Source organism: Hydractinia symbiolongicarpus, chromosome 11, assembly GCF_029227915.1.
Source record: "Hydractinia symbiolongicarpus strain clone_291-10 chromosome 11, HSymV2.1, whole genome shotgun sequence".
NCBI lineage: Eukaryota > Metazoa > Cnidaria > Hydrozoa > Anthoathecata > Hydractiniidae > Hydractinia > Hydractinia symbiolongicarpus.
The window spans coordinates 21623846-21642074 of NC_079885.1; the positions used below are offsets into that span (position 1 = coordinate 21623846).

The 18229-nt window shown below is 34.3% G+C and overlaps 3 protein-coding genes across 3 annotated transcripts; 1 reads left to right on the forward strand and 2 right to left on the reverse strand.

Moving 5' to 3' along the window:
* Positions 1–2198: 2198 nt before the first annotated feature.
* Positions 2199–2879, reverse strand: LOC130613751 (small integral membrane protein 13-like). The gene is made up of 2 exons (XM_057435088.1): positions 2706–2879; positions 2199–2536 (listed from the first exon to the last, which is right to left on the reverse strand). Exons 1-2 carry the CDS (start codon positions 2821–2823, stop codon positions 2382–2384), a joined length of 273 nt encoding a protein of 90 aa, XP_057291071.1. The 5' UTR covers positions 2824–2879; the 3' UTR covers positions 2199–2381.
* Positions 2880–3513: 634 nt separating this feature from the next.
* Positions 3514–8249, reverse strand: LOC130613748 (pyruvate dehydrogenase [acetyl-transferring]-phosphatase 2, mitochondrial-like). Its single transcript, XM_057435085.1, has 2 exons — positions 7078–8249; positions 3514–4289 (listed from the first exon to the last, which is right to left on the reverse strand). The coding sequence occupies exons 1-2, from the start codon at positions 8090–8092 to the stop codon at positions 3679–3681; spliced, it is 1626 nt and encodes a 541-aa protein (XP_057291068.1). The 5' UTR covers positions 8093–8249; the 3' UTR covers positions 3514–3678.
* Positions 8250–8342: 93 nt separating this feature from the next.
* LOC130613750 (leucine-rich repeat-containing protein 69-like) lies at positions 8343–17860 on the forward strand. The gene is made up of 10 exons (XM_057435087.1): positions 8343–8584; positions 8786–8912; positions 14193–14265; positions 14606–14722; positions 14808–14886; positions 15207–15278; positions 15913–16014; positions 16336–16376; positions 16457–16595; positions 17461–17860. The coding sequence occupies exons 1-10, from the start codon at positions 8384–8386 to the stop codon at positions 17575–17577; spliced, it is 1068 nt and encodes a 355-aa protein (XP_057291070.1). The 5' UTR covers positions 8343–8383; the 3' UTR covers positions 17578–17860.
* The last annotated feature ends 369 nt before the right edge of the window (positions 17861–18229 follow it).

Below are 18229 nucleotides of genomic sequence, written 5' to 3' on the forward strand. Positions count from 1 at the left end.
ATCAAAATAACGTTCTTTTGATGCAATTTCCTATTGTAAATCTAAAATTTAAATTAAATGTTAATGAATCTAGAGATTTAAAAAGTTTTCTGCGCAGTGGGTCCTAACCATTGTGTCTTCCTTGTAACCTCCTCTTCCATGTAAAAACATGTGACTACGCAGAGTGTCAAATCATTCGCGGGAAAATTTGTGATGATCATGTCAATGATTTTGCGAAAAATAACTTGCGATGTGTAGGGGTTAATTATTTACTTAAGTTGCGCAGGGAAGAGTGGTTGATGCGCAACGCATATCGCTGGGAAACAAATGTTTTGAACGAATGTATATTTTCTTTTGTGGTGGGAATGTTCAAACTAATTCAGTTTTTTATTATTTCAAGATCAGGGTGTCTAAAAAGTTGATCTTTATTTTTCTGACATTTTCTTTCCCTAGCTTATTTCAAGAAACAAAGGATAAAACAAACACAGTCTGATAATAAAAACTAAAATACAAGACATTAAAATCAACAAGACGTATCATATACGCAAACAACCTCGCGAATAAAGTTTATAAAAAGCTAACTATCAAATTTTGGTTTCTGTTACGAATTTAGACACGAATATTTTGCAATTGATTTGTGAGAACTTCATGAACTAAAATTCCTCGAAATTTCCATTATCGTTAAGTCAGTTTGGGGTAAACTGACTAACAGGAAGAAGAAAGACCACAAGCTCCAGTTAAAATTTTGCGAAATTCAGTAATTCAGTAACCCCCCCCCCCCCCCCCACATTCCCAAAAAAAACCAACAAACAAACGGGGTATAAGAAAGTCACTCAGTAAGAAAAAGTAAAAAAAATTAAAAATAATACACGGTCTTAAATGTTCGGGCGAAAAATAGCTGCAGTTAAAAAAATATTACCAGAACTGTCAAACAGCAAACTTAGATGAAAAGAATCCTGTACACTTATGGCGCGGAGACAAATAACAAGCAGGCAATCAGAGAATTTACGTTTTTTAGAGTGTTTCCGAAATCATATTTCTCTATTTTGGCGTGTCATTAGCGTAGCGAAAAGAATTTCGTTCTCGTCATTATTTATAAATGGTGGAGCGTCTTTGTGTTTTTTCTCTTACATATTTTTGTGGAGATTTTATTTTTGGCAGACTACTTCCAGGCATTTGGGGAGACCTTAATTCTGCCTACATTCACATTGGAAAACTTTGGTGGAAACACATTTACTTTGCCAGTTTGTTAAGTAAAGCTTTTGAAGTCACCATTATGTTCGGCATACTTTTTTTTTTAACTTTGCCAAATTTTGTCTAAAATAAAGTAGTTTTAATTTTTGGACCAGTTTTGGCTTAAAATGACATTTAGGTGACAAAAATTAAAATTATGATGTCACTATTATTTTCAGCATACTCTTTTTGTTAACTGTGGCAAATTTTGTCGAAAACGAATACAAATTTTGGCCTGATACGTCATTTAGATGACTTCCAAGTACTTAGAAAGTTTAGGTACGAAGTTTAAATCTGTGACGTTGCAATTGACCATTTGGGGCGATATAGTAAAAAGAAAAAAAAAAGTAAAAATAGTTACCAAGATGAAATTCGAACACACGACTTACTCGTGTCGGCTCTCAGAGAGGCAAAAATTTCTATTCTTGTAGGACACATTTGCGTTTTAATACAAGCTCACTAGCTTGTAATAAAAATTAAAAGCACATGGATTGCAGACTTTGGATGTTTCGTAGCCCCTTAAACAATAATTACACTAAACCTTAACAAGGATGATATAAAGAATTTTTTTAACTCGTAAAAGAAATACCAGATTATATAAAACTCACGAGAATTAACTTTTGGAGAATTGCCTATATTTCATTTTTTTGTTTGCAGGATTTAACCAATAGTTCCTTGAAAGTATTTTTCAATAAAAACCTACGCAAGTATACATTTTAGCTACATGAGAGAAAGTCAGTGAATCAATGGATATCAAAAACCCCAAACTATATTGATGACTCCTCCTTCCTTAATTCAGATGATAAAAGGAAAACACATCCATTGAGAAAAAAACGCACTAACACGGCAGTTCTATTTTACCAACCATTCTAAATTATTTATGTTTTTCACTTAAACTCTTGAGATAGAACTTCTGTCCTTTATGGCCTCCGGATTATTCTTTCGACTAACCAAAAAGAGGCCTGGGTAAAAAATTAATGTCAGCATTTAAAAAAAATTGGTTAAAATTATATTATTTAAAATTAGTTAATAATTTCCTTTTTCTAAATTTTAAATACTTCACAAAGTTCTCGCACTATTAACATAAACACACCTCCAAAATAACTTAAAATTTATGTAAAATCGATTTACAAAACACTCTTATAAAAGCACGCGAAATGTTAACTTCTTTAATCGGTATGATGCGATTGCTTTTCTTTTAGCCTGACACTTCTTCGTAGAGGTTGGCTTTTCGTTTTCTTCTTGCCTTCGTCATCATTTCCATATACTAATTCCTTAATGAAGGGGAAGCGTAGAAGGAACATACGCCAAACAACAAACCAACCTAAAATTAACAACAAACCAAATTAGCAAGTCAACTAAAGAAACTTAGGATATGTCTGGGTAATTGTGTTTTCTAAACAGAACTGGGACCAACTAAAAACTCGTTATCACGTGCACTGCGAGTTAAGAGTGTAAATGCAGAATAACAGAATAAAATCACATAAAGTTACCTAATACAACCAACAGAATAACAACAATAATTCCAAAAACCAAACCAGAAAATGCCAAAATGGTATCTTTAACTGCGTTGATTCTTTCATCTGTAAAATACGCTTTTATTTCATCCATTTCAAGTTATTTATTCTTCAGCTAAAAATAATAGGATTCTGAAAAAAGATCAACAAATAGTTTTATGTGAAACACCCTTAGACTTGAAAACCTTTTTAGACTGAGAACCTTCTAAAACCAATCACATAGCATATGAGTCACAATGACATAACAAAATTATAAAAACAATCCAAGACACATCTTGTTCTAAAAGTCATGTACCAAAAACACGTTTAAACTTAAATTGCGATTTGTGTACTTTTCTAACGTAACAAGCAAAACATGTGAATTCAGTCTCCTTAAATAAGAGAAAATGATAAAACCTACATGTAATTCCCGTTTTAAATAAAGCAAGAGGAGATATATTTTATATTTATTGCTACAACACAAATCCTTTATTGTTTATAAAGGTCTGTAACATCTTCTTGATTCTTTCGTACGAATCTTAATATATCGTATTATCTCAAATAAACGCAAACTTTATGAAAATTGTACACGATCTACCTTATTCGTTTTAATCGTGCGAAATAAGTTTCGCGCGGCAAAAAATTCTATTTCACGCGTATTAATTATTTTCCTGCAAGTGCAAATTCTCCCCAAATAAAAAAAAAATAAAAACAGACGAAATACGTTTTTTGATGTAAACTAGATAATTTTCTTGATTATAGCTGTTGTTGTGTTGAAAATGATGAAATACAAATACGAAATCAGTACGAATAAGAATTTTTCTGTTGACATGTTGTATATAAAATTATACGAATAAAACAGTAAAAAACAAAACACCACCACACATAATAAAAAAGGTTGCATTTTTAATGTTAGATACACTTTATAATTAAATAAGAATATTTAAAACCAGAAATATTTATTTTCCATTCACGAAACCATGTTTCCATCATCATTTTCCAAGAAAATAACAGCGACAGATATATCGTCACGATACAATCTCACATCAGGATACGAGAGAGACATCATAGCTCGAAGGTTATTTCGATCGTATCCTGCAAGTGCGAAACGAATTAAAAAACTCGCAATATTTTCATCCTCCGAATCTTTAAACGCATTCGGATCTGCTAAAATGGCGTCACAGTTCGCTACACCATATAAATGCGCTCTTTCTTGTAATTTCTCACTTCTCCTTCCCTCGAGGTAAGCTGCAACAAGTTCGATCACCTCTTCATTGTCTAGCATATCCCACAAGCCATCACTAGCTAACACAATAAATCGGTCACTCTTCTCCAGTTTGTAATGAAAAACGTCTGGTTCTGCACTTAGGTAGGGGGGAGTTTTAAGATTCTGCATGGGAGAAAATTTTGGTAAAGTCTTAAACATATCACCAAGCTCTGAGGCACTTAATTTAAATTGGACATCTCCCAGCGCTCTTAAAGGTGCTAACCGTCCTAACAAGCGGCCATATTGTATGCAACTACGGGTTTCATCAGCAGGATGTTCTGATAGGATGCGCTGAATCTCCTCAGGACTGGAAGCTAAAGAAAAGTTAGAGTGATGTGAGGTTGCAGATGAATTTACACCTGTTGGTATATACATTATTTTTTTATAAGCAATTGAAATTTCGAAAATTCCAAAATGAAGTATTTTTTCAGGCTCAATATATGCTTAGGTTTTGCTTAATAGCAAAAAGAATTATTGGAATATGTTTATGAAAAAACACATGGTCAGGCCTCCAATATGCTTATTTGAAAAAAAAAAACGTTTTATGTTAATTTTAAACATTAGTAATTACAATTCGGACATAAAAAGAAAAACTCCTTACGAAACAAAATAAAAAACATAAAAACTTCCTCACATCTTCTTAGGCTTCGCATAATGCTTGGCATATGCCTAAAAATGAGGAAATTTAAGCCCACCGATGCTAATGTCATGCTTATAAGAAAACATGTATTGTACAAAAACTAATGACTGTAAAGTAAAAAAAATGAAGAAATGTGGACACTGTCCGTTTTCCAGGCTTTCAAATATGTACACCTTTTCTTATATACATGCCCTTGATGTTCACCATGAATGAGAATCTTTAATTTTTAAAATGATTTTAAACAAGAGTCATAGTGTTTATCAATTTCCTTTTTATTTTTTAAATCTTTTGCAATTTAGTAGTTGAATGTACCTCTCAGTCCATGTCTCTTAAAGTCGTTACACAAACTGGATTACACAATGCGTAATCTTGACACAAAATGGATTTCCAAAGTGTACAGACAAACACTAATGTATAACTACTCCTTGACTGGGCAGCTGGTTGAAATACAAGAATCTGTTTTATAATTTTTTCCACTTTGACGTTTTAAAAAGTTTTGTTTTTGCTTAAAGCGTACACAAAATCATTTTTGCAATGCTTAGGTAAATTAAAACTATGGGCCAATTGAGGCTTAGTCTCGTTGTGTAATGGTTATAAACGACTTTCTTAATTGAGGCTTAGTTTCGTTGTGTAATGCTTATAAACGAGTTTCTTAATTGAGGCTTAGTCTCATTTTGTAATGCTTATAAACGAGTTTCTTAATTGAGGCTTAGTCTCATTTTGTAATGCTTATAAACGAGTTTCTTAATTGAGGCTTAGTCTCATTTTGTAATGCTTATAAACGAGTTTCTTCATTGAGGCTTAGTCTCGTTGTGTAATGTTGATAAACGAGTTTATTATAATGAACAGTGTTTTCCTAAAGGTTTTTAATGTCTGTAGCCAATCTCACGAAATGTATAAGGTTAGTTGTGACTAAGCCAATTTTTTACTACTTATATACATAAAAAGCGTTATATCATAATAGTATGTTTTTAATTAATGTTCTCAATGTGATTAGTCAACTCTACATATGGAGAAATATTGAGTGAAGGGGTGAACATTTTTACAGAAATATATGTTTTATTTACTACAAATTCAAAGAAGTATTAGTAATTTGATTAAACTTTGCAGGCAATCTAATAAAATTTAAATCTTAGGTGACATGTTAAAGTTGTAAGCAAGTTTTAATTATATATAAAGCAATAGAGAAATATATGTCTTTTACGCCTCGCTTATCAAATGGACATGAAGTACATAGTTAGCATGAATATTGTCAATTATTAATATTGGTGTTTAGATTTTTCATAAAGAGGAACTGAATTAGCAAGACAATTTAAAAATTAAATAACAAATTGACAAGGTTGATTATAAATTTAAAAAATATCAATTTGTGAAAAATTACTTATTTATGGGAGTTGCAAAGTTTCCTTAAATTTTAATTTTCTTCAATAGCATATTCAAAGGAATGAATCTTCACAATATATTTTTGTTAAAAATATTTATTTAAATTATTCCATGTTCCGTGTTTCTCTGCTAAATAATAAATCTTTGATCTTTTCTTTCCTCTGAAATCAAAAATATTTAAAGAAATATACCAAGCTGAGACCTTAACATTACTTGTCCTAAACACATTTAAAATTTGCAATTATATTAAAGGGTTTTATAGGGGTAAGCTGGATTAGCACAAAGTTTTGTTGCTGTTTCTCCCTCTAAAAATAAACTTTACTGAAAATGCTTACAATATATTAACTTAACAAATATTAGGCAGACCTTTCTATGAAATATTATGAGGCTCAACCAAAAGTTAAGAAAATTGTGTGGATTAGAAAGAAAAAATTTACATCCAAGAACAAATTAATTCTCAAATCATGTTTTTCAAAAAAAAAACAAAAAAAAACAGTAATATAAATAAACTCTGTGTCATCTTATAGAGAGAATGAAATATTTTCAGAAATGTAAATCATAAAGATTTTAAATTTTTAGGAGCAAATAAAGATTCTGAATTTCAGCAGTGGAAAATAAAATAAAATTAATGGCAGCATTGGCAAAAATATTTTATTTAATAAGAGGCAAAAGGGAAACAGCATATTATTAAATACACTAAACATACTTCGGAAAATAATCCATCTTCTTTTTATTCTGTTCTTTTTGCATTTTCTCCTTTTTACATTTTTATTATATATTTAATTCCTAAACTTTGGGCACCCAACAACAGCAATTGCCACTAGGGTATTTTACCAGTATTAGCGTCTAACATTTTATCTTTTAGAGAATGAATACTTGCAAATTCTCTAAAAAACTGCTGTTTGAAAAAAATATTACACATAAGTGCTGGCAACTACCAACTAGTCAACAAAAATTAAATTAATAGGCTTCATAGGTTCTATTAAAACAACCCCAGGTTGGTATTTCTTATTAAAATGTGTCATGTTGCTGATCACATTTTATAAATATAAAGGTATGCCTTAATATAAAATTCATACCTGCAGTGTGATCATAGGTCAATTGTACTGCTGACCAGTTTCCATTACAATAACTTCCTAAAACGGCTCTGCAATCTCCAAGATTAGCAACATATAATTCGTCGTGGACCAAATATGCAACAAGAGCACAACAACCTGACAAAGCTACTCCCAAGTTGTGTGTATTCATTTGGTTTGAGTCAGCTAAATACTTCATTTCTGATATCATATCTGTATCAAGCCGTAAGAAAGCTTCCTTAATAGCTTGGCTAACACCAAAATTTAAAGGAATTTGATTCTCATCAGTATTTCCAGTTGCAAATAACTGTTTTAGAGGACTGGAAACATAGGATAATATGTTACCAGCACTGCTATTGAGATCAATATTATCTCTTGAATCATTCAAATATGAATTAATATCTTTAAACCAGGGTAAATTTTCAGATACTGCATCTTTATTTAAAACATTATCAAATAAATCACTTGGTTGAAAGTCATTGTTGTTACAATGCACACTGTTATCAATTAATGCTGCATGCAAGTAATATGGTAATCGTTGCTTAGTCTGTACACCAAACAAACTACCTCCATGTCCATCAATCACACCAACTAATACGCTATCATTGGATTTAGATTTAGTCATAAAAAGCTGGTCTTCATTTGGTTCATTCGATGCTAATTGATTCGTTTCGCAACGCACTATTTTTTCACTCTTTAACGCCACATTTTTTTCATTGCTCCATAACTTCTGATTCACTTCTTTATCACTCAATAAATTATCTGACACTTTTGAATGTATGTAAGCTGACGAGCTACTTCGTCTGAAGTTATACCCAGTTTTTCTTTTCTTGTGGTGTCCAACCGGCCTTAGATTTACAGTGCTATGCCTTTTCCCATGAACATTATTTTTACTGTTGTCTACAAATGTTTCATTTGCGATAGAACCAAGCCATTTCTTTCTAAACAGTTTAAGGGAATGATACAACCGCCAATGAGCCGACGTTCCCCAGGCCCATTGTGATGTAGACACTCGCATTTAACAGGGTTGTTAATTAAAAACTTTCACAAGCATTTAACACATACACCATAAATTAACGTTCAATGACAGAAAACACTTTCATTTTTTATTTTCATGACATGGCTCAGCTCTCCCTTCCATCAAAGCAGCAAGAGCAAGTGTAAAATCTTATTTCTTTCCGAGTTATCCGTATCGAACAATGTGTCATCCCTGGTTAGCTATCTGCAATTTAGTTTCTGAAATATTGTACGAAAATTTATACGGGGAAAATCAACCACGACAACCATCAAGTATCACGTTTGCCGACCAATGACAACAAATATGGCTGCAGAAGGTAAAGATCGCGCACTGATTACTGTTTTGAAAAGTAAACCACTTGTATTAAATTTTAGCAATAAAGATCTTAAGGAGATATCCCCTGCTATTGGACGAATAAGCTCTATCAAATCTCTTATCCTTAAAAGTAATGTGCTATCGGATCTTCCCATAGAAGTTGCAGCCTTAGCAAAGGTACGTAGCTGGCTAGATTTTTTAACCACTAGAGAAACATAGAGATAAAAAATTGATTAAACATACAAGCATTTCTTTGAACTTTTTTAAACAATGGTCTCAGCCACTTGTTTCTTGTTTGTGTGCATGGATTTTGTTCTGGTAAGCATTGCATGACTTTTCATTATTAAATTAACATTTGCATTGATATTTATTTTTAAGCTTGAAAATGTTAATCTTGGAAACAATATATTAAAAAAATTACCTTCAGTATTTCAATATACACACAGCATAAAGACACTGCATTTGTTCAATAATTCAATTGAAGCGTTGGATCCAGATGTTATATGTAAGGTGTTTTTCAATTTTATTCACAACATTAATTTAGAGGTCTGATTAACTGGATATAACTGAATTGAACTCATTGAAAATCATTGTAAGATTTGTTAGGAATACTTAAAGCAATCTTTATGTAACTTAACGAATGATATAAAGTTTTTTTTATTTGAAAACGGACAAAAATAAAAATGCATGAAATGTAAAAGGTCTGTCATAATAATTAGTTACATAATTAACCCTGATTTAGAATAAAATATTATCATTACAAATCATCCCCTAAGGTGTAAAAGTTCAATGATATGGAGGCTAAAAGTATTGCAAACAGTTTTACACAACAAGAAGTTCAAATTCTTTCATATGTTTTCTACTCATTCATGACATAGTCTACTTCGTGGGCGAGTTTCGATGTTTACTTTGCGTCTGCCTTAATCGTTTGTACGTGTCAGAATCATGTTCCTCTTTCTTCATCATGTTCAGGCCATGTTCCTCTGAATGGATCCATTTGGGGTGTAGTGTTGAATTCTTCTTCCTCATCTATGCTTTCAGAGAACCAAGTTTTAGCGTTATCTGGGTGTCTGCAGAGTATTTTGTTCGTTATCTTGTTCCTTGCAGTGAGTTTATTTCCCTTGTCGTTGATTCCCATTATCTCATGTGGTTCTGTGCAGAATAGGGGATCAACTTTCTGTAGTTTGTTGTAATTTCTAATGAATACCTTGTCCCCTATTGCAAAATTTGATTGTATGCAGTATTTTGAGCTATTAATCTGCTTTTGGTTCTCATCTTTTGATCGCATGTCTCGTTCTCTGGCCTGAGGTTTCAAACGCACCTCATTTTGAAATAGCATTGCAGCAAGGGGATTTCCAGTTGTTGGGTGTTGTGTTTGTAATCATCTAGTGTGGATGTTAGAGTCTCCCTCTCGGGTTGTTTCCTTGAGTACCCAATCTTCATAGCTTTTCCCAGTGGTCACATACGTCTTCACAGGATTTGATGACGGATGTAAAGGTGGAGTGTTTTCCAATTGGCTGTTGCGTTCTTGTGCAAACTTCTGTATTCTTCTACTGTTAAACGGTGGCCCATTGTCTGATATTTGTGTGCTTGGGTTCCCAAAGTTGTGGTAGATGTCTTCCAGGGCTGGTAGTACTTTTTAAGCACTAGTAGATGTCACAAGTTTTACAGCAGGAAGCCTTGACGCAAGATCTTGAGCGACTACGATGTGTATATTGAATGGCATCGGACCGACTGTGTGCCAGCATTTTTCAGGAACTTTGTGTGCGACTATTGGTTTTTTTGGATTTTTTCTCTGTGAAAGTGTTGCAACCTTGTAGCTTTTTCTTTCAATTTAGAAAAGTAGAAATGATGTGTCAGCCTTCTGTGTAATTTGTCCTGGTTTGCTCCTCTGTGGCACAACTCTACTGCTCTGGTTTGTAGACTGTTGGGTAGGGTGATTCGATCGCCCTTTAACAGGATGTTATTGCCAGTTGTAGTCAACTCTGGAAGGATCTGTTTGTACGCCGCAGCCTCGTTAGGTGCGTTTTGGGGGATCAACGTCTGTCCTTTCCAAACTAGCTGTAGCAACTAGGCAAGTGTTGTGTCGGTGGTGGTTGCCGTTAATATTTCTGCTAACTTAATATGATCGATTATTGGTGTGTTCTGTAGCATGTATAGCAGGTTGTTTAAGTCTCCTGCTTGCTGGTTTGACTTAGCGTGTCTGGAGAGGTAGTCTGCCTAATTGATCTTGCCTTGCTGATAAATTACCTTAAACCGTATGTCCTGGTGTCGGAGTTTTATTCACTCCGTTCTGATTGATCCCTTGCGCTTACCGTTGAATATTGATTCCAAAGGTTTATGATCTGCAATGATCTGGATGGTTGTAGGTGATCCAACAATGTAATTACTGAATCGTCTCATTGCAAAGTCGGTTCCCAGAGCATTCAGGTCAATTTGTGGGTATCATTTTTCGGCGTTTTTAGTTGTTCTGGATGCTATTGCTATTGGCTTAGCTGTGTGAACGGTGGTACCTTGGGCTATCATTGCTCCTAAAAGCATGGTTTCTTTTCTGAACTCATTAAGCAGTTTTTCAAAAGTCTCCCGGTGTTCTCTTTCCCAGTTAAATCGAGTGTTCTTTGTTGTAAGATGTCTGAGGTTACTGGAGAGCTTTGCAAAATTAGGGATGAATTCGGCATTAGATGGCATCATGCAGATGAAGCTGACGAGGTTTTCTTTTGATTTAGGTGGTGATATGTGGTCCAGTGCTTCAATCTTTGCAGGATCTGGTCGCACTCCTTTGGAGCTGATTCGCAGGCCCCAGAACTCGATTTCGTTTTTGCCAAACTGGCATTTATCTGGATTGAATGTCAGACCGGCTGATGCTATTACTTCCGTTATTCTTTTTATAGCTTTGTTGTCTTCTTCAATTGTAGGTGCTGCGACAATGAGATTATCATGAATTAGGTGTGCTTGGGAAATGTCAGCGAAAAGTGGTATTAGTGCAGTGTTAAGTTCTCCTTGACCTGGTTTGACTCCCATTGTTAATCTCTTGTATCGATACAGCTTTGCCTAAAATACTGTTAGGTATCGTGATTCTGGGTGAAGTTTTAATTGCCAGAAGGCACACGTAAAGTCTATTTTGGAAAAGACTTCAGCATTACTCAGTTTGGCTTTGATATCTTCTTGTCTTGGAATTGGGAGGTTTGATGACTGTATGGCTCTGTTTACATTTCTTGCGTCTACGTCTAATGTCACTCTAATACTTCCGTCTAACTTAGGTGCTGTTACTGCATCGGAGATCTATGGAGCTGGTTCAGTTGTTGGATTCTCCTCAATTATATCTTCGGTTATCATGTCATTGATGGCTTTATTCACTCTTTCTTGCAAGTGATAAGGTGTTGTCCTTGGTGGAGATGCGACTGGTTTGATGGTATTGTCAACATGGAGCTTCACCTCGTAATCTCTTAGCTTTCCGAATCTGTGAAATTTTAAGGGTATTCCTTTGATATGGCTGCAACTTGTTTTTCGAACCACTTATCATCATAACTTAGTGGTCTATGTGAGGTTTGGAGTTTGATGATGCCTAGTTGTTCTGCACATTTTCCTGATAAAACTGGTTTGCAGGACCCTTCTATTATATTATATTTCACTGAAATTAAAGTTTTGCCAAACGAACTGCTCCTAGTTTGGCTATTGCTGGGCTCTTGTAAGGTTTTTTTACTGTTTGTTTCAAACATTCTCCCTAGCATATTCCATCTTTCGGCTTTATCTGCTCTTGTGGCTTTTTTTTTGAATTTTCATCAGTCTCTGCCACGCACCAGTCTTTGTACATTCGAGCAGAGGAGAACAATCCCAAAACTTGGTGATCTTATCCTTTGATTGCCATTCTTCACGTATCTCGTCATACTGTTCGAGAGTAGGTTTCTAGTATGCATGTAAAAATTGCCATCTAGTGATCGCTGTGTCCATGGCTACGTTTGGAGGGTCTGTGTATTGGGCCTCATACCGCGATGTGTAGGTTAGTATAAAGTCATTGGATGCATTTAGATTGTTATCTATGTGGAGATCAGGGTCAAAGTGTAAAGTAGTCATGTTTATTAAGACACTTAGTTGTTTTAACTTTAGTTAACCATGTTAGTTGTAAGAATGTGTGCTTTCAGCTGTAGAACGTTGAAATACACAGGAAGTAAAAAATAAGCACAGAATTATCTCACCTGTGTAAACCAGGGCAAACCTGGTGTGATCAATACCTTTGGGTGGTCGACTATGTCCAAGTACGACCTGGTTCTTTCTGTAATATAAGTGTACCAATACGATTGTATTTCTTTTACATTCGTCGGCAAATGTAAATGTCTGTTCTCATAATAATTAGTTCAATATAATTAACCCTGATCTAGAATAGAATATATCATTATAAATCACCATGGTGACAAAATTTTCTCTTTTTATCCTTTTTGGAGTTATATAGCCATGTTCATCACTGTGATTTACGTTGATCGATGTAAGCACAACAGGGCATAGAAACCAAGACTGTTACTAAGAGCATGTGCTTGACTGTCAGTCCGCATCATGCACCGAAACCCTTTTACAACCAACCTTGTTTTCCGTCACTTGATGGGGTAGAGTCTATATTGGTTTTCTACCTTTCACACATGATCACTCACCATAAAGGTAGTGTGTACAAGCAGGAGTTTAGTAGCAAGCAATGCCTGTCTCTAAATGCCTGTTTCTACCTAATAAAGTCAATGATACAGCGTACGCGTACCTGTTGAAAATCTTATGAGGATTACGGTATTAAAGGATGAAGCATTTGATGGAAATGTTGATTTAATTGGGCCCATTGATTGCATTTTGTGCCTTCATGACGATGCAGAGATAGAGGTTGCAATTAATTAGGAAGAAGTATAGGTATCATGTTATTTTTGTGTATTTCGACCCAGCAGGTCGTTCAGGCATTCTCTTGCAGTCATCGTAGTTGTTACTTTGGGCGTCAATAATTACGGAAATGCCAGACTAAAAGATGGATGAATTAATGCCATAATTCCAAATAAAGGATGTTGAGCGTATTTTTTTGTGATCTACAATAGCCTCATAGCCTAATACGTAGTAGTATGCTTTTATCAAAATATTAGTAACTGCAAATACTTTTTCATAAATGGAACGTTTTAATGTTGTTTTCTAGCACACAGGATCAGTGTTTTTAATTTTCAAAATGCAGTGCCTCATTCCGTTACTGAACATGCGAAGTTATTCTTTTTAAAAAGACCGTGTGCGATTTTCTGTAGATTAGGAGTTTTAAATTGTACATTTCTCTTACTTTTTTCTGTCTAACTACAATCGCAGAATTAGTGTATTTCAGAGCTCGTGACCACAAGCAGTCACGAAAGTCGTTTCTATGTAACACACACCCCGAACTTGTCAAAATTCACTTGCCATTTTTCACAGTGGACTTAATACTTCGAATCTGAGGCTAGATATAAAATCTTAGTGTGCGTCCCGATTTCATGATTTTTGTCGGACATTTCCGGTTAGTGGATCGGAATGTTTAAAAATGCGGACCTTGCGGATGGTGCACCTAAAGTATTATCGACGACAGTTACTCGGCTTACACGTCTGCCAAAGTAAAAATTTTGCAGCGCACTGGCTAAGTAATTCCAGTTGTTTTTTTCTAGAGATAGCCAAAAAAGGGCCTTTCACAAAAATAGTGTAGACAGCGTGCTAAGGGATTAAATTTCTATTTCATCAAAATCTTCCTCGATTTAGATATCCCAACAGCACATGTAATTACTGTTTTATTCTTTAGGTGGACTTAAAAATTTAACATTGTTAAACTTGAATAATAACAGAATAAAAGAACTTCCTCCTCAAATAAACAGGTAAAAACTTGAAGTTATTCGTAGCAATTTCTATTCCTTATTTAATGTTTAATTCAAATTAAGGTTCTATAAAAGAACATTCATATTACATATTTTGATCTGTTGTCAGAAATTATTACGAGAAGAAATTAGCGCGGTTTCGCGTTTTTTTTTCAACATTCGCGAAATTAAATTCCGCAAAATATCAGTTTTTTTTTTTTTGCAAACCGCGAAATTAAATTCCCCGAAACCGAAAAGGCTTGAACAGTAAAATTTTATTTTGCAAAAATTTTTTTTTTAAGTCGCAAAATTTTCTTTTTGCAACGACCCCTGAAAGTAAAACTTTAGTATATTTTTTTAGATTACCATATCTAAAAGTATTGAGCTTAGATCATAACAAAATAACGGAGCTACCATGCGAAATTTGTCATCTATCAGAGCTCGAGGAGCTAAATCTGAACTCTAACTTATTACAAGGGTATTTTTTATTAATTTATTTTTACGGTCATGAGTAGCTATGTTAAAAACTTGCATAATTTTTATTTCTTCGCCTTCCTTCATAGATTGCCATTTGATGTTGCTTTCTTACGCAAACTAAAAAAGTTAAATTTGCGAAAAAATCGCATCGAAGTTATACCGGATGTATGTATACGCACATTTCATTTTTTCTCTTGTAGTTTGTCAATTTTAAATGAATATATCTGCATACACCCAAAGGAAAGAGCTTTTAGCAGGAATTAAAATTATTGCGAAACTCATTTTCGCGATTTTGTCCCCTAGTTCAATATTCAATTTTTAGAGCAAATCACAAAAGTAAGTTATAATACAAATTCTTGAAGACAGTTTAAAACTTTTAATCATGTGTTTTGCTTGTGGTTTTCATTCCAGGGGCGGGAAAGGGCGGGAAAGTACATGTCCCGCGAAAATTCTGCTAGGGTAGAAGTAATTGTAATGTTTTTTAGGGATTGTGCCAATGCAATAAATTGCAAGTGTTGGATGTTGCAGGAAATAGAGTAGAATCTTTCCCAGCAGAGGTATGTTTAATCCAACTTTGCTCCAGGGGTCTTCTACGCCTTTGATATCTTGATAGATGCTTGAATTTTTAATTCCCTGCACCATTTTTTTCTTTACAAGAATCCTCTCCATCCGATAATCCGATTTTGTTAGCCTCGTTAATTTTTAGTTATATACCCTGTAAATTGTGTCAAGTAGGGATAAGGCTTATAAAATCTCAAAAATTTCCTTCAAACAGAGGAACTTGGTTGGGCCCGAACTTGGGACCTTTCAAACTTAAAGTGAGTGCTCTACCGATTTCGTTAACCCCTCCGTCTTATGTCGAAAAGCCCTGAATTTAAAAGTAAGTTTTCTCAAATTCGTGTTTTGGCTAAATTACGCTACAGTTTTGTAATCAACTGCATCCCAAATCAGATACTAATACAAATACTAATTAAATACCTCATCAACTAAAAAAATAAAATACCTCATTCCGCGTATTATATATAAACGCTACGCGTAGAACACTGGGGACGAGGGTGCTTCGTCAACTTACTGACGACCCGGGGTTCTAAGTAAAGAAAATATGGTATCTTACGCATTTCATTGTGTTTACTACAGTGCACTATACTACAAATGAAATGGTGCGTCTGTTCTTCTTCAACCTGTATATAGTTTGGAAAGTTACTCCTGAAAGAATTGTACTGCGAAGAAAATAACTTGCTGAGACATCTACCTGTGTGTTCAACGCAAGGAGAAGAAGTTCTTCCCCTCAAGGTAGGTTATTAGATTCGTTATGATTTTTAAGTACAGAAAAGTATTACAGTTGACAAGTCTGAATATAATGCACACTGAATTGGAAAGAAATATAATACGCTTTTAAGGTTGTTTGGAACCAAGAAAGGGGCTTAAGAAGCGAAATTTTAAGGAAGCTAAAAAAAGCGAGTTTCTTTTACAATTTACTCAAATTCAATGTTCATTTTTGTTTGAGATGGTTTGTCTGTCAAAGCTATAAGCCAATAAATTTCTTTTACACCATCCGGAAGACGGCATACACTCTCCTTCCACATGTTCAGAAATCTCTCTTTTCATATTTAGGAGTTAACTGGTAGATTCATTTCAACTGCACTAAAGGACAGGTTGGAAATAAACTTTAAATGTTATTTTATTATTATGTTATTATTATTATGTTAAATGTTATGTTTTTAATTTTTCCTAGTACGTCTAACATGCGTGTGCAAATAAAATTTTATCCAGAATTAGAAGAGATGTTGAAATCAACCTTGTCCTGCGCTGTATGTGGTGAACCGTTTCTAAACACCTGGCTGGAATGTGTGCAGTTTGTTGACGGCAAAAAGGTCAGGTATTTTTTTAAAGTAACCCGGTTATCTGTACTATGTAATTATGACCTCTATAATAAAATATCTACCAATAGATGAAATAATTGGTCCAAATGTGGGCATTTTAGGAAGGCCATAAATTCTGGCTGGTTGTTTCAGTGAAAAATCAAATTACATTTTTTAGGGGAAATATTTTTACATTGCTGGATTGCAATTGAGGTCAGAAACAGCGAGTGCTACGAAGTCGTATAAAATTCAAATATTGCAACTTCTGAAGGCTGAAATAAAAAAATGGAGTTATTATTATTATTATTATTATTTACCCAGGATAGGCTCTTCAGTTCCTATTGGTACTGCTATCAACGAGGGTTCTGCGAAGGGGGTTCTAGCGCATTTAAAGCTCCCATTTGAGCTACGAAAGTCGTGGACGCATCAATCCTATTCTCATGCTGAGCGCTAAGCAGAAAGGATAGATTCACACTTTTATAGTCTCTGGCATGACTCGGCCGGGGTTTGAACCCAAGACCTCCCGCACTGAAAGCGAACGCTCTACCACAAGGCTATCAGTCGAATGGTTTATGAGTTATATTTTTGGATTTTTTGGACAATTTTCAAAGTTTAAGACAAACCAAGAATGTCCTCATAGTTCTAAATATTTAAGCCATAAAAGTTTTGTGTTCTTGGATAATGCTGGTAATGGTAGATAAACACAATTCTTCTACACCATATTAAAAACCCATTAAATTTCGTGCATGGTTTACGAGGATATGTTGACTTATACTTGAGACGTCCTAGAAAAATCAAGAAGTTTAGCACGCTGGTAGGAATTACACAGAGAGAGAATTTAAAAATAATATCTTTGCATAATTTCTTTCGGTTTTAGATGCTTGGTACACGAAATAATCCTGGAATAGTTCCAGTCCGTGGATTGTTATGTTCCTACACGTGCTTCAATCGTGGTGATCATGACTTTTTCGGTATCGCACATGTTGAAAGGTGAAAAATGGCGTATAGCTAAGTGATGCACTCAACAAACAAAGATAGACAGCTGTTTGTGGGTTATTCCACTGTTCAAGCAAGAAAAATAAAATGAGAACAAGATTTTAAAAGACTTGGCTTTAATAGAGAAAGACATCGATTTTATATGCGTAGTGATGTAGAAATCTTTTTCTTAGTTCCGCCTCCGCAGTTGCGTTGCCAATACCTCCCTTTTAGTTCTTATACCCCCAGCTTTGGGTCTCATAGTAGCAGAGGGTCAAAATGTTTTATAAAAGCATAGTTAATAGACTAAAACCCAATTGGGTTTTAGTCTATTAACTATTATAAAAGCAAATAATTAAGGAAAGAAAAGAAAATAGGATTCAGTTGTCCAAAATTTTATGTGTCTGTTTACTTGCTTTGATGTTTATTGAAATTTTAAAGAAATCTTTCTTTTAATAAAGTCAGCACATTGAGACATTAAAAGTACCCCCACTACCCAAAAAAATAAAAATAAAACTCGTCCCTAGTGCTCACATCCACCCTTGTATTAGACACACAAAAGCAAGCAAAGAGGTTTGAAGACAACTACAGTGTTGGTTGTTATAAAAGCGTTGCTCGTAAGACCAGACTTCCGGAATCCGGCATCGAATTTTATATAATGCATGAATTAT

Bases quoted from the DNA above. Each gene is read 5' to 3' on its own strand.
- LOC130613751 (XM_057435088.1), bottom strand. From the start codon at position 2,823: ATGGATGAAATAAAAGCGTATTTTACAGATGAAAGAATCAACGCAGTT. The intron at 2,537-2,705 runs GTAACTTTATGT...TGTTAATTTTAG, and splicing joins TATTCTGTTGGTTGTATTAG to GTTGGTTTGTTGTTTGGCGT.
- LOC130613748 (XM_057435085.1), bottom strand. From the start codon at position 8,092: ATGCGAGTGTCTACATCACAATGGGCCTGGGGAACGTCGGCTCATTGG. The intron at 4,290-7,077 runs GTATGAATTTTA...ACTTTTCTTTAG, and splicing joins GACCTATGATCACACTGCAG to CTTCCAGTCCTGAGGAGATT.
- LOC130613750 (XM_057435087.1), top strand. From the start codon at position 8,384: ATGACAACAAATATGGCTGCAGAAGGTAAAGATCGCGCACTGATTACT. The intron at 14,887-15,206 runs GTATGTATACGC...AATGTTTTTTAG, and splicing joins GCATCGAAGTTATACCGGAT to GGATTGTGCCAATGCAATAA. The intron at 16,596-17,460 runs GTCAGGTATTTT...TTTCGGTTTTAG, and splicing joins AGTTTGTTGACGGCAAAAAG to ATGCTTGGTACACGAAATAA.